The sequence below is a fragment of the Carcharhinus amblyrhynchos genome, chromosome 12 (assembly GCF_965287045.1).
Source record: "Carcharhinus amblyrhynchos chromosome 12, sCarAmb.v2.hapA, whole genome shotgun sequence".
Classification (NCBI taxonomy): Eukaryota; Metazoa; Chordata; class Chondrichthyes; order Carcharhiniformes; family Carcharhinidae; genus Carcharhinus; species Carcharhinus amblyrhynchos.
In genome coordinates, this window is record NC_137335.1 from 89,037,237 (window position 1) to 89,052,897 (window position 15,661).

A 15,661-nucleotide genomic window follows, 5' to 3' on the forward strand; every position below is an offset into this window, starting at 1 on the left:
AGTTTGGCTGGTGGGAAATTTGGGTTGGGAGCTGATGGGGTGGGGCACCAGCCAGCAACAGCTGTATCACACTTGGTCCGTGGGTTTGCAATGGCAAATGCATCCACTCCCACAATTGCATCAGCATCATCACAACCCTACCGTTAATGGTGTTCCTCAATTGTTTCTGCCCAGTTATTCACTCACCTGATTGGTCACCATAGCATAAGAATATAATAGGAGTAGGCCATTTAGCCCCTCCAGCCTGCCCAGTTACTGGCTGCCATTCAATAAGAGCATGGTTGATCTGATCAAGGCCCCAGATCCTCTTCTCAGTCTGTTCCCTAGCTATATATTATCAGCACAATTAAATACTGATATAGAATACCAAAGTTAAGGTCTCACTGACTGTACAGTGCACTGTTAGTCTGTTCCAAAGGCAAATCTCGCTCTCACCTTCTTGAAATATGCAAACTGAACCAGCTCAGCTGCTGCTTCTGAATCTTGCAGGTCTATAGTCTTGCTCATGCGAGCTTTAGCATGTGCAGTTGAAAGTCTGATCAAGGTCTCCAGAGTTCGGGCTGTCACAGGTGAAGTCTGAATGGCGGGGGTGGGGAAGAAAGACAGATTAGTTTTAATTCCTCAACCAACATGAAGAATCCACATCAAATCAGTACCTGAGCTCAGCAAGCAAAGTAAAGCTTAGCCACTGAGCACAAAATAAAACCTCACCACATACGCAACCAACTACTTAAGTGGGGCAGTTAGATGGGGAGGAGGAAATTAAATACATTGACATTTTACTTTGAAACCATTCATCTTTAAAATAGAATTGCAACAAAGCAGCTTCATAACCACATTTCTTTAGAACCTTCTAAGGATGAAACCCAAGACTTGTCACCAATCTGTCACTCTCACAAACACAACAGAGGAGGAGCACAGGACTGAAAATGCTATCTATTTTTCTCTGCCAGTAACTCTTTTGTTGAAAATAAATCTTCAAACCTTTGCCCTGGGGTCCTGGCCTCCAGTATCTGATATAACATGAAGTGTTCTGAAGAGGAAGGTACACCTACAATGAGTAGACTGACTCAACTCAACCAGTTACCGACTGCCATACATAACAATCATGGCAGAAACACAGACTAGATGTCAGCCAACCAGAACAACAATAATTGGCTTCCATCTAGAACAAACTGGGGCCCAAGGACTATTCAGCATAGGCAAGCTCTCAGTACCTCTACAAATCTCCCATAAGAGGGATCTGAGCAACCTACATAGCATTCCCCTTTACCAGACCCAACTAACACCAAACAAGATGGCTCTGCATCCCTACCCCATTCTGTGGCCCATTTGTCCCAGTACAACCAGTCACACCCAATCATTTGGCCATGCAGTCAGGGTATGCTGTGGTCACATGAAACAAGAATAGGAATGTTCATTGCAATGAGTGTCTGAATAGTCACCTGCAACTGCCTGTCCAAAGTTAGATGTGAATATCAATTGAAGCATACCCTAAATGTGCACATAAATTCATCTGGATGTGAAATAATTTCAAATAAATGGTTTGTGAAATGATAAAAACAAACAGAAATGCACAAACCCGCGCAACATCGGAGCTCATCTGGTCCTGACTGCGCAGGCTAGAATACTCCTCCGCAATGTGATTTGCTGCCTCAGACGTGAGCACAGGTTTGATAATCTTTGCTACGTGGATGTACTTGCGCATGAACTCCATGCTGACAATCTTCTCTCTGCAACATAAGACAATTAGAAAGGTCATTTAGTTATCACAACAGAATAGATTTACTTACTAGTGATAGGAGCAGCAATTAGAAGGAAACATTTATTGCCTATTTCTCATTATCAAGGGCATTAGAAGTCATCAGTCTGGCAACTTCCTTAATCAGTTTAGCACAATCCAGTAACTCTTTTGTGGCCGCATTCTTCTCGTGATACCCCAAAGATTAGCAGATTCAAAGGGGAATAAACACAGTGAGATAGTGGAATAAGACAGCACATGCGTTGAAACACCACCAACTGCAAGTTCCCCTACGAGCCACAGACCATCCTGATTTGGAAATATATCATTCCTTCACTGGGTCAAAATCCGAGATCTCAACTTCACTGTGGGTGCAGCTACACCACATGGATTGAAGCGATTCAAAAGGCAACTCAGCACCGCCTTCTCAAGGTCAATTAGAGATGGACAATAAATGCTGGCCTAGTCAATGATGCCCAGATCCTGTGAAACAATAAAAAGTAGGAACAGTGTCACAGAATGTATGATACATACACAGAACCATAGAATAGTATGTTGAGATATGCCACCTGTTGTGATGACTAGAGTAGGAATACAGAAAATACTTTTTAAAACAATCGAGATCACATGTCAGTGAGGGAGGTCTAAAGCTTATTTATTTAAATTGCATTTCTGATTAGTCGTTAGTCTCACCTGGATTCCCGATAAGCCACATTTGGCTAATGGTTGATGTATAGAACAACACTGTTGTTATATTATTGTACAGTGAGTCAGCTCTTTAGTTAGAAAGATGACAAGGCAGCCTGGTTAATACTGTGTAACTGTGTTAACATACTCAATGATATTCACTCCAGGGGTCATTGGCACCAGGGTGATATTTCTCACTGCAGCAACTCCAAAGTTGCAGACTATATCTGTGAGTTTTTGAGTAAAGTCAAGAAACACCTTTTCCACACAAAATGTCGTGGAAATTGCAAACAGGATTCCCAAAGGCAATATATGCGGAGACTACTGAAACTAAGACTCTGATCCAACAGAGAATTGACGGCATTTTGTGTTTTTTAGTTCAACAAGGAGAATGAGGAGCGTGGAGCAAAAGCAGGAAGTCAAAGCTGAGTATATCTCAACCCTAATCTAACTGAATGGCAGTAAGGGTCCATGGGGCTGAATGGCCTCTCCCCATTCATATTTTTCTCAACTCTAAGGTAGTTTTTATTGATACAACCCCTTTTTCTTCCATTTAGAATCCTTACAAACCGCTCAGATTTCTGTACAAGGTCAGTCTAAAGATGCTCTTTGGTTTCCTGAGTGCGACCAATGTGCGCGTAACCCACTGAGCTTCCCGCTGGCCACAAGCTCACTTACTTTAATTCGCTGGTCATTAAAAAGCAGCTGCACAGGCAGCTCAAAGAAAAAGAGAGTGCTATTTGAAGACAGTTTGTTTCCAGTATTTGAGCAGAACAAGCTGTGCCCCAGTTGCTGTTTCCCAGAGAGAAGATCCTCAGACTGTTCATTTCCTGACAAGCTCTGGTATCATTCCAGCGAATCGGTTTGACGTTCTCCACTGCCTGTTCACATTATATATCAATGATTTTTAAAAGGGATCTAAATGTATTATTTCCAAATTTGCAGATGATACAAAGTTGGGCGGGAGAGTGAATTGTGAGGAGGATGCAGAGATGCTTCAGCGTGATTTGGACAGGCTAAGTGCGTGAGCATCTGCGTGGCAGATCCAGTACAATATGGATAAATTAGCAGTTATCCACCTTGGTGGCAATAATAGGAAGACAGATTATTACTTCAATTGGTGTAATTTGAGAGAGGTGAATACTCAAGAGACCTTGGAGTCCTCGTGCATCAGTCACTGAAAGTAAGCGTGCAGTTACAGCAGGTAGTAAAGAAGGCAAAGGGTATGCTGGCCTTCATAGTGAGAAGATTTGACTATAGGAATAGAGATGTTTTACTACAATTGTATAGGGCATTGGTGAGGCCATACCTGGCATATTGGTGTCCTCATTTGAGGAAGGATGTCCTTGCTTTAGAGGGAGTGCAGCAAAGGTTTACCGGGCTGATTCCTGGGATGGGTCAATTCAGAAAGAATGTTCCCAATGGTGCAGGAGTCCAAAACTAAGTCATAGTTTGAGGATAAGGGGTAAACCTTTTGGAACTGAGGTGAGGAGAAATTTCTTTACTCAGAGGGTGGTGAATATGTGGAATTCACTACCACAGAAAGTAGTTGAGACCAAATTGTTGTTGGATTTCAGGAAGAGATTAGGTATAGCTCTTGGGGCTAAGGGGATCAAAGGATATTTGGGGAGGTGGGAAGTGGAAGGGGGATCAGAATATTGAATTTGATGATCAGCCATGATAACAACGAATGCTGGAGTAGGCTCAAAGGAATGAATGGCTTACTCATGCTTCTAGTTTCCATGCTTCCATAGGCCAATGTTTTTTTTTTACAGTACAAGTATTAATTACTAAACAATAACATCAATTTTCTTATATCATCAATATCACAGACACCTGTAGCTCTATTCACCACAAATAAATCAAGAACAGTAGTTTCACAGCTAACTGATTGTCAGGACATCACAGAGAATTCACCATGGAACTCAGCCAGAGCCGACTCATCAACCAATCAGCAACCTTTTCTCCTGCAGTACATAATCATTGATCCCTCTGAAATTTGGTATTTTTGCATCTCACCTATTGAGTGCAAGACATCAAGCTTCGACAGCATGTCTTTCTTTCAGCAATACTCGGGTTTTCAATTGTTGGGGAGTCCAGAATGAGGGATAAATATATTAAAATAATTAAAATCCAATTAACGAAGGTATGAATGTGGAACAGGTAACCTCAAGCAACAGCTAAGGCAAATGGCATAGATACATTTAAAGGGAAGTTAGACAAACACACCAGGAATAGAAGGCCACGGTAATGGAGTCAGATGAAGAGACACTGGGAGGAAGTTTGTATGGAACATAAACACTTGCAGGTTGAACAGTCTGTTTCTGTAGCATAAATGCTATGGAATAAAAGCAACAGGAGACTCAGGAAGGTTAGGCAGCTCCTGTAGAGAAATTCGACTTTTTTAGCTGAATCCTTTCTCCAAACATCAGATAGACAAAACATCTGGATAAGTTGGAGCTCAATTGCACTGGATAAATAAATAAGCAAGCAGAAAAGCACCTGATAGAGATCAATTATCATTACTGATCTTAATCCAAATAACGGTTGCTCTTCTTAGAAGAGAGAAAGCCAAGAGATTTGATAGAGGATTAAAACTGTGAAGTGTATAGATTGAGTAAATAAAGAGGAACTGTTGAGTCAATAACCAAAGGATACAGATTTAAAGGTGGCAAGAGAAAAAGTCTTAAGGAACAACTGATCAGAATTCAGAAAGCATTGCCTGATTCAATAGGAAATACCTAGGAGAAAATACTGCACAAGAAAGATTGGGCATTACTCAGACTGCCCACTGATAGAGTGGGCATAAACTAGACATCTTTGTGCGAGACCTTTCCACGATTTGACTCAACAGCCCCTTCCACGATTTATATTCAGTCAGTTCAGCTGCAAACTCTCGCATTAATGACCCCCGAAACCTCACTTTCACCAAACGTACAGCTACTTTGAATCATTTATAAATGGGAGTCAATTACTTATTATGAAGCCACGTTCTGATGGCCAGGCAACCCAGGAGTTGGAAGACAGTCAATATTGCAGTAACCCACTGCCCAGAACACGAGTTGGCTCAGGCTGCGCTGCAGGCCCAGAGGATGTGTAATTATCTATTCTGCACTTTACAATCTGATAAGTAGATGCAGACTGTGCTGATGTAGAAACCACATTGCAGATCGGTGGCTTTGATTCCATTACTGCAGGTGTGCAGAGGAAGTCCCAGCATCTGTACCCAAATTAATCATCCAACACACATTAATTATCCTTCCAACTCCGTTCAGTTGATGCAAGGGGGTGATTAAATGTCAAACTAGAGTATCAACAACCTAGTTATTACCCCAAAACTTCAATACATATTTACAAGTGATTACAAGTTAATAAAATCAATAAAACCCTTTGAGCACTGAGTAATGTTACTGCAACATCAGTAGATATAACTAAATCCTTTGATGTGGACGGAGGGAGCTACATCATCTCTCTTGCAGAAGGATAGAAGGGGCAATTAGAGAACTGGCAACTTGATAAAATGAGCACTGAAAACTGCATGAGTGTGTCAAAGATAGTTAGATAGTTAGTTAGATGTTAGCCAAATGGGAATTGATTGGATAAAGGGAATACTGTAGATGCAGAATATATGAACTTTTAAGAAGATGCTCAATACGTTACCTCAAAGAGACGTGTTAGTAAAACTCAAGCAAACGTAAATGTTTGTTAACTGACTAGGAATGGGGTCAGGGTGAAATCGACGTTGGCCAGTTTTCAAAAGGGAAGAAGTACACCCCAGAGGTCTGTGGTGTTTGTAAAGAAATTTAGTGCAAGGAATTCCATCTCCAAAACAAATGGAGCTGAGTTTGCAATCCTGATAATTTATATGAGAGCAGCAGGAATATCCATGAAGTTCAACAGTTTGTTTTGGGGAAAAGGAGGAGGGGCCAGGGAATACAAAAAAAAAGAGGGGGAGAGTGGAGGAGAGGAAGTGTGACAGGGGAATTGATGGATGGAGACAAGAGGAGGAAGACAGAGGACAGCAAATGAGAGCGAGAGAAAGGACGGCATGGTGACACAATGGTTAGCATGCTGCCCCAAAGACTAAGGATCCAGCCTCAAGTCACTGTCGATGTGGAGTTTGCATGTTCTCCCCATGTCTGCACGGGATTTCGCCCACCCCCACCCCCCAAAGTCGATGATGTGCTGGTTAGGTGGATTGGCCCTGCTACATTATCCCTTAGTGTCAGGGGGACTAGCTAGGGTAGATACCTGGGGTTATGGGAATAGGATCTGGATGGGATTGTGGTCAGTACAGACTCGATGGGCTGAACGGTCTCTTTCTGCACTGTAGGGATTCTATGAGTCTATTGTATGAGACTGTGGATTTCCTCTTAAGAACTTTCAATATCATTGAACACAATCACTGACATCACTCAGTTCCAGGAAGCTTTCCAATTGTATCGTACCTCCCACAATCACACTTCATCAACAGCTTAACCACTGCAGCCTCTCCTGAATCTTGGATTGAGATTTCACAGAAATAGCACACTCAGACCTCCTAACCTCCTTCATATGAACTGTCGTTCATAATTCCACTCTCTCCCCTAAATTTCCCAAGGAACCATTTAATTGTCTGTTGAGTTGCATCACAGAACTCCAGCAGAACGTAAAACAGATTATTCCTTGTACTGGTCACTTTTAGTTGCTACAGCTGCAATACGAAAAAGCACTGAACAGGAACCACGGGAGGAAAGAGGCACGAGAAGAAAAAGGTGTAAAACGGGCGCAACAACGGGGAACTTAATGTTACCAGTCAGAGACGTGCACAGGAAAGATTAGACATCTACACAGACACAGAAAATACTACAGCAGTGAAAGGATATGCTTTGACAAAGTGAGAGTTAAGTGTTGATTAAAGGAAACATTAAAAATGCATGACACAGCCATGGTGTGTACTTAGTAAAAATGATGGCTTTTACCAAGATTGCAGGATGCCCAGTGAAAGAATTTTACAACATGTTCATACAGCATCAAGTCATTTTAGTTATGGAGTTATTTTACTGGTTAATGAATAAAAGCAGCACAACATTCTGTAACAGTAATTAACTGAGTAAGCTGTTGAATATCTTGAGCACTGGTTAAGTGATGATCATGAACCAGGGACACAGAGCCATGGGATGGCTCACTCCCCAGTAACCCCCCTCCTCAGTTACATTAGGAGTGAGAGTCCAGAAGTAATGAGTCAGTTTTGAATTTATGAATTCAATCCACTGAGAGGAGACAGTTGGAAAATTAATGTTTTTATTGAAATGGTCAAGGACAGATCTGGGGGAAATAAAAATGCACTGCTGCCTTTAGCGAAAGAACAGAGAGGAATAAATTTATCACAAGGCATTAGAAACTTTTCTGCAGTTCATGTGGTTGGAATAGTTCTACCACAAGCCATTACAGAAACAAGTTACTTTCACAATCAGTTAATTACTGGGGTGAGTGGGCACAGACTCAGTGAATTAAGAATATTAATATCTGATGGGCAGTTTCTAATTCTATGATTTTGGACAATGGCTACGCCCATTAAAACATAGAAACTAGGAAGAGTAGGCCATTCGGCCCTTTGAGCCTGCCTCAGTCAGTATGATTACTGCTGATTCTCCATCTCACATGCTTCCCATACCCCTTGACGCCTTTCAGAATCTAGAAATCTTTTTCCTTCTTAAATACATTCAGTGACTTGCTCTCCACAGTCTTCTGTTGTAGAGAATTCCACAGGTTCACCACCCTCGAGTGAACAAGTTTCTCTTTTCAGTCCTAAATGGCTTGTCCCGTATCCTGAGACTGTACCCGTGTTCTAGACCCTCCAGCCACATCACTGCATCCAGTCTGCCCAGCCCTGTCTATATTCGATATGTTTCAATCAGATCCCCTCATTCTTCTACTGGCCCAGTCAACCCAATGTCTCCTCATGACAATCCTGCCACCCTAGGAATCAGTCTGGTGAACCTTCACTGCACTCCCTTTAAGAAAAATATATCCTTACTTCGGCAAGGAGACCAAAACTGCACACAATACTCCAGGTGTAGTCTCATCAAGACCCTATAAATCTGCAGTAAGACATCCTTGCTCCTGTACTCAAATCCCGTTGCAATGAAGGCCAATATGCCATCTGTCTTCCTAACTGCTTGCTGTACCTGCACGCTTGCTTTCAGTAACTGGTGTACAGGGACACACAGGTCTCTTTGTACATTAACATTTCCCATCTATCACCATTTAAATAATACTGTACTTCTGTAGATACCCTTCTGTATCTCCATCCAAAGTAGATAACTTCACATTTACGTCCTCATTAACCACCTCATGAGGTTCAAAATTAGGTCCAATTTAATGTTCCAAAACACATCCTCTTCCCTCTAAATGGGCAAGGGCAGAGATGCATGGGAACACCACCACCTACAAGCTCTCCTCCAAGCCACTCACCACACTGAATTAGAAATACATCATTGTTCCTTCACTATCACGGGGTCAAAATCTGGGCACTCCCTGCCTAACAGCACTGTGGATGTCCCGACAACTCACCACCATCTTCTGAAGGGCAAATAGGGATAGGAACTAAATGCAGGCCAAGCCAGCGATGCCCACATCCTTGAATGAACATAACTACTTTCAAATCCAGGGCATGGGTGTTATTTAATCTAGCTCTTTCCTGAGAGACACAGGGGTTTGAGATCTTGAAATCTGTTCTTAACTGGGTGACTATCATGCGCATCAACACCAACCACTCCATACAAACTGAGTGTTGCAATTTCAGAGTATTTCACAGTAACTTAATTGCAGTGTTAATGTAAGCATTACCTGTGACAAATAAGTAAACGTTACTTAATTTAAATTTGCCTCAGAGGCCTTGGCTATGCCTTGTACAGAAATATGGAAATGTTGAGGGCGCAGAGGAAGGTATTTATAGAACAATGTAAATGAGGACCCCATTCTGTACTGCCCTCCTCAGTGTTGGATATAGAAGGTTCTTAATGGAAAAATCCATGGGATCAAATGGATCACTGGATTGACACCAGCTCAACATTACTCTTCATCAACTTGAGAGAATGAAATGCAGCAGAGTGGAAAAGCAGCTGTGTCCTCACCAGTCTGCCCTGACCCACAAGTTTGGTTAAATAACTCCATTAACTTCAAAAGAGACATGCAAATAAATCTCTTTCACTCTGACCCAACACACTGACATATTTCAAAACAAGCTCAAACTCCAAATATTCATCTCTTCTCTACATGAACACACCCAGACACTGCTACGGAAACCGGATTTCACATGAAACCTACACACCGCTACCCTGAACACCTCATATCTGTGTTTTTATCCAGAAGATTTCCACTTACGCACAAGCCACAATGATTAAGTCTCACCAGGTTTAACAGACCGACCTAAATGGGGGATTCACCACTGGCGACAGATCCCATTACGAATAAATTACTTCCATGAGCACATTGTCTCATTTCTGTTTCTTCTTGCAATTTAACTTTCAATACGCAGAAAAAAACTTTCCACTCTAGATATTACCTGGCATATTAACTGTGTCCATGTCAGACACAGAACAGTGGCAATGGCTGCCAACTCAATAATAGTCTCCATTTCTGCTGCTAAACTGTCATCAAAAAGTCCGTCATTCCCAGATTTGAATATTCCAATGCTGTCCTGTTCAAGTCATATTCTATCCACCCAGACACTCAGCACATTCACTTCATCCATCAGTGCTATGCTCATTGCCCTACACAGACACTCCCTGCCTCAAAATCGGCATTGAGTTAATCCTTCCGCAGGCTCATCCTTCTCGATCTCCAGGCCTCTGGTTCTTTGTCTAATGCCCTCCCATCACTCCACTGGGAGACATGTCTTCAGCCACCTGCACCCCATGGGTTTAAGATTTCTCTCCCACCTTCCTAAACATCAGCATTCCAACCCAATATTTCTCAGTTGCCAGTGTTTGATTGGTTTGCCTTTGCGAAGTACTGAGGTTACAAAATACGAGCTGTAGTAACACACGAGAATCCACTTCACCAATCAGAGTTAAATTCCCAAGACTAAGGAAGTTCAGTGAAATTACAGTTTTGACACAAGAATCCATCCCAGATGTGAACATATTGTGACTGACACCATGTTACTACCATACTAGCTGCACTGACCGCACTGCTCATCATCATTACCAAGCAGTTCACAATCAATGAACCTCCTGCCCATGAAGTCCTGTCAATTTAAAATCAATTTAATTTGCACCTTTCCGTATAAATTGCAGCACATGGTCAGATGCAAATCAAGCCAGTTTTACACTCTGAGTATTGTAACTCGAGGCAGACCGTATACAAATCATTTCACTTCACTATTAGACAGGGAGCCCATACAAAGGAGCTCTATCAAAGGTTGTGGTGCATCAGTATTACAAAGGTCTTTTATGTGGTTTCTTCATTAGAGTCATGTTTCATTATTTGAGGCAAAACAGGATATTCTCAAGAACTCGCAGAAGCACAGGCTACATCACAGCCTTTGTATTTTACAAGATGAAATGTGAACATTAGTAAGCTCGTGCAGTCTCCTCTCAATAAACAAAGAACCCAGTTGGGTCTAATACACGACAACGGCACATCACACGTTTAAAGTAAACAAATTCAACAAACTCAGCCAACATCTTAAGATGAGCACTACAGTCACCCCAGATTGTGCAAACATTCAACTCACATCAACATATCCTCTAGCAATCTCTCATTAAGCAAATGGAAGAGAAAAAACCCCCCCTATCCATCAAAGCCTTATTTTTTTGCCTATTCACAACGGTATGATGGAACTCTGCTCAGTCCAGTGTGCGAGAGATGGGGGAAGTCTCTCTTCTTTGCCCAATGGTAACTCAACCAAAGCTGCACAGACTCATCCAATTCCATATCCTGGATGTAGGGGAGAAGGTATCATCTTCCATGCAGCATCCTGCCAACTCTCAGCACCATTTCCAGATCAATATTCACTGAGCTCCTTTTATGGAAGTCTACCTACAAACATCAGTCACTTGCATTTGGACAAAGAATTTTTCCGTCTCTGATCACATTTCCTCCCAAAAGATCCAAGTGAAAGTTTGGTGACATCTCCACTGAAGAGCCTCATGTCCGCAAAGCTCTCAGCACCGCCCTGACCACCTGTGAGCTACAGGTGAGCAAAATGTTCTCAATATTCCAAAGATGATCTCACTAGCTGTGTCTAATAAGACATAAGTAATCTTGAATCAATTCTACTGGAAAGCAAAACATCTTCAGATGCAGGGTAACATTTGAATAGTCACTGAAAGCTGCTCCATTCTGAGTGGGCACTTCTTCACATGGTCAGTACTAACGCCTAACCCTCAATCCCTTGTCAACCAGGAGCTCGTCATTACCAACTATTCTCCCTCTACTGCATCTTCAAGGTTACATTTTAAGAATGATATTTCTTCAATCGTCATTCTCACCTTCCAAACATCAGATTGTCAGGAATTTTATTTGTCTTTATTGGATTAGAGCCCAGGTCTCCTGAGTTTGAGTTGATTCAGTTTGTGATATTCTACTTCCCATGACATCTATAAACATCAAGTGTGACACCTAGTGGTAGCTCATTATCCACCATACTCCAACCTGTTCAGTTTTAAACAACAGTCGCTCGCCTTGAATCTTTAATTGTTTCTTTCTCCACAGATGCCATTAATCTGTTGATCTTTTCCAGTAATCTCAATTTTTATTTTAGTTATCCAACTGGACTTTTTCACAAACTGGGTAACAAGTGTGCACTTTTTAACCTCCTGTTCTCGCTACACACCCTTGCCCGCACATCGTGCTAATAATCTTGGCTGGGACTTACTTGCGTCTCTTGGCTCCATGTAGAAGGTTGTCATGCTTTTCATAAATCTGCAATTCCTGTTCCTCTTCCTGCGTGGCATCAGGATCCTCAGTCGCCAGGATATCAATGGCACTGCCCAGGGGCAAGGCTAAAAGATGTCAACATACATCAGATTTGACATTAGCAGTGTTGAAACAAGGGATTCAGGTCATTAAACCACAAACTGTCACTAATATTTTCCCCATACAATCAATAGTCTAAAATCATCCTCTGAGAGACTGGAAAAGTAGCAAGAGAGCTAGTAGCTCACGGGGATGTGGCAGATTGGGGACAGTGGAATGGTGGCAAAGTCACTGGACCAGTAATCCAGAGACCCAGGTTAATGCTCTGGGGACACAGATTCAAATTCCATCACAACAGCTGGTGGAACTCACTTAATAAATCTGGAATATTAAAGCTAGTCTCAGGAATAGGGTGGCACGGTGACAGAGTGGTTAGCGCCGCTGCCTCAGTGTCAGGGACCCAGGTTTGATTCCCGGCTTGGGTCGTTGTCTGTGCAGAGTTTGCACATTCTCACTGTGTCTCTCTGGGTTTCCTCCGGGTGCTCCGGTTTCTTCCCACAGTCTGAAAGATGTGTTGTTAGATGCATCGGCCCGAACAAGTACCAGTGTGTAGCGACTAGGGGAATTTCACAGTAATGTCACTGCAGTGTTAATGTGAGCCTTACTTGTGACTAATAAATATTCTTGACTTGACTTGGTGACCATCATCGATTGTTGTAAAACCAACCTGGTTCACTAATGTCCTTTCGGGAAGGATATCTACCGTCCTTACCCAGTCTGGTCTACATGCGCCCCCAGAACCACAGCAATGTGGTTGGCTCTCAATTTCCCTCCGAAATGACCTGGGTCAAAATCCTGCAACTCTCTGCCAAACAGCACTATGGGTATACCTACACCACATGGGCTGCAGCAGTTCAAGGCAACAGCTCATCATCACCTTCCCAAGGGCAATTAGGGATGGTAACAAATGCTGGCTGAGCCAACGAAATAATTAAAAACCTCCTTACACTTTGAAGGCCAACATGATAGTTGCTTTCCTAATTGCTTGTTGCATCTGCACATTAAACTGTGCTTCATATTTGACCTAAATCCCTCAGGCCATTAACTTTTAATAGTTTATTATTATTTAAAGTATTATTTTTCAATCCGCAATAAAGTAAATAGCCTCACATCTCCCCACATTATACTCAATCCACCATCTTCTTCCCACTTATCCCACTGAAATAGACAAGATTTTTGATGAGCAAGGGAATCGAGGGTTGTAGGGAAAAGGGCAGGAAAGCATACATGGGGAATGTTGGATCAGCTATGATCCTATTGAATGACGCAGCAGGTCTGAGGGGCCAAATGGCCTATTCCTGTTCCTATTTCTTGTGGTCTTATGCAGGCTCTATGTGCCCTCATCACAGCTTGCTTTCACACGTAGTTTCTACATTCAGCTAATTAATATAAGCTATAAGTAACCAAGACCCCAGCACTGATCCAGATGTCAACTACTATTAATAGCCAGCCAATTCTCTTTTCATCAACCCACCGTCCATATTATCCTCAACCCCAAGGGCCCTGACCTTGTGCAACAACCTCTTACATAGCACCTTAATGAATTCCTTCTGAAAATCCAAAATATACTAAATCCATTGGTTCCCCTCTATTACTCTGCTTGTTAGATCCTCAAAAACAAACTTTTTGTCAAAGGCTTAAGTGTCCTATTACCAGTTGTTAAACATACCGTCGCCATCCTGCTCCCCTGTGGCCCGGTATCTGTGCATTCTCAGTACATGCTCAGAAACTGCCCGGTCCTGCTCGGGGTCCATCTGGTCCAGCATGATGAAAAGCAGGTCGAAACGGGACAGCAGAGAATCCTGGAGGCCGATGTTCTCCATCGGAGTTTTATACTGGTTGTACTGGGTCGAGAAAAGAAAGACACAGAAATTGAGCAATCCGGCCGGGAGAAGCAAATATTAATGTATCAGTACAATCAAACATCCACCAGCACAGGATGGAGAGGAGACTGATACGTGACAGAACAGGATTAGCCTCACAACTTCATACAGGATTCTTGAGCCAACACAAACCCCTTTACGTGGTTTTCCATTAATATCAAAACATTGGCTCTGTTGATTTCAATGATCAACCACGATCAAACTGAATGGCTCAAAGAGCCGAATGGCCTCCTCGTTTCTACTTATTTTCTACATCTAAATTCACTGAGCTGAATCACAAAATCCCCTTAGTGCAGGAGGCAGCCATTTGGCCCATCTAACCTGCACCGTTAACAATCGCACCCAGGCCCTATCCTCATAACCCCAGATATTTACCCTGCTAGTCCTCCTGACACTAAGGGACCAATTTAGCATGGCCAACCTAACCTGCATGTCCTAGGACTGTGGGAGGAAGCCAGAGCACCCGGGGGAAACCCACGCAAATACGGGGAGAACGTGCAAACTCCACAGAGACAGTGACCCAAGGTGGGAATTCAACCCGGGTCCCTGGCACTGTGAGACTTTACCACCATGCCTCCCGGTCCTGAAGGGACAGGAGCGATTATCTTCCCAAAACAATCATTGACCCTCTCTCCATCTTCCATTAGAATAAAGAGCAACAATCCAGTTTAGATGCCTGCTTCTGTAGCTGATTTACTCTCTGGACATTTACAGGTCGACACTATAACGGGCCAAATAGAGGAGCATAGATCAGCTAAATAGTCAATATCTTTTCTCAAAGATAGGGAAGTCTAAAACTAGAGGGCATAGGTTTAAGGTGAGAAGGAAGAGATACAAAAGGGTCCAGAGGGGCAATTTTTTCAAACAGAAGGTGGTGAGTGTCTGGAACAAGCTGCTAGAGGCAACAGTAGAGGCGGATACAATTTTGTCTTTTAAACAGTTTTTAAGGCAGTTACGTGGGTAAGATGGGTATAGAGGGATATTGGCCAAATGCAGGCAATTGGGACTAGCTTAGGAGTTTAAAAAAAGGGCAGCGTGGACAAGTTAGGTTGAAGGGTCTGTTTCCATGCTGTAAACCTCTACGACTATAATTAAAACAGAATAGGAAGAATTGCACTCAATGGCAGGATTATCATGCTACATAAATAAGAGGCTTCATCTAGCTCTCTGCTTTTTCACTGACAAATAACATAAGAAATAGGAGCAGGAGTAGGCCATCTAGCCCTTCGAGCCTGCCCCGCCATTCAGTAAGATCATGGCTGATCTGAAGTGGCTCAGTTCCACTTTCCCGCTTTCTCCCCATAACCCTTAATCCCCTTGCCTACCAAAAACCTATCTACCCGCATCTTAAATATATTTAGCGAGGTAGCCTCAACCACTTCAA

General features: G+C 42.6%; 1 protein-coding gene across 1 annotated transcript in view; it reads right to left on the bottom strand.

The window, feature by feature from the left end:
- The window catches only part of mcm3 (minichromosome maintenance complex component 3), a 49,798-nt gene that overhangs the window by 8,907 nt on the left and 25,230 nt on the right, over positions 1 to 15,661 (bottom strand). The window contains exons 10-13 of the mRNA XM_080200921.1: positions 14,064 to 14,238; positions 12,294 to 12,420; positions 1,583 to 1,733; positions 436 to 576 (exon numbers count right to left, since the gene is read on the bottom strand). Coding sequence (XP_080057047.1) covers positions 436 to 576; positions 1,583 to 1,733; positions 12,294 to 12,420; positions 14,064 to 14,238 — 594 coding nt within the window. The remainder of the gene's footprint in view (positions 1 to 435; positions 577 to 1,582; positions 1,734 to 12,293; positions 12,421 to 14,063; positions 14,239 to 15,661) is intronic.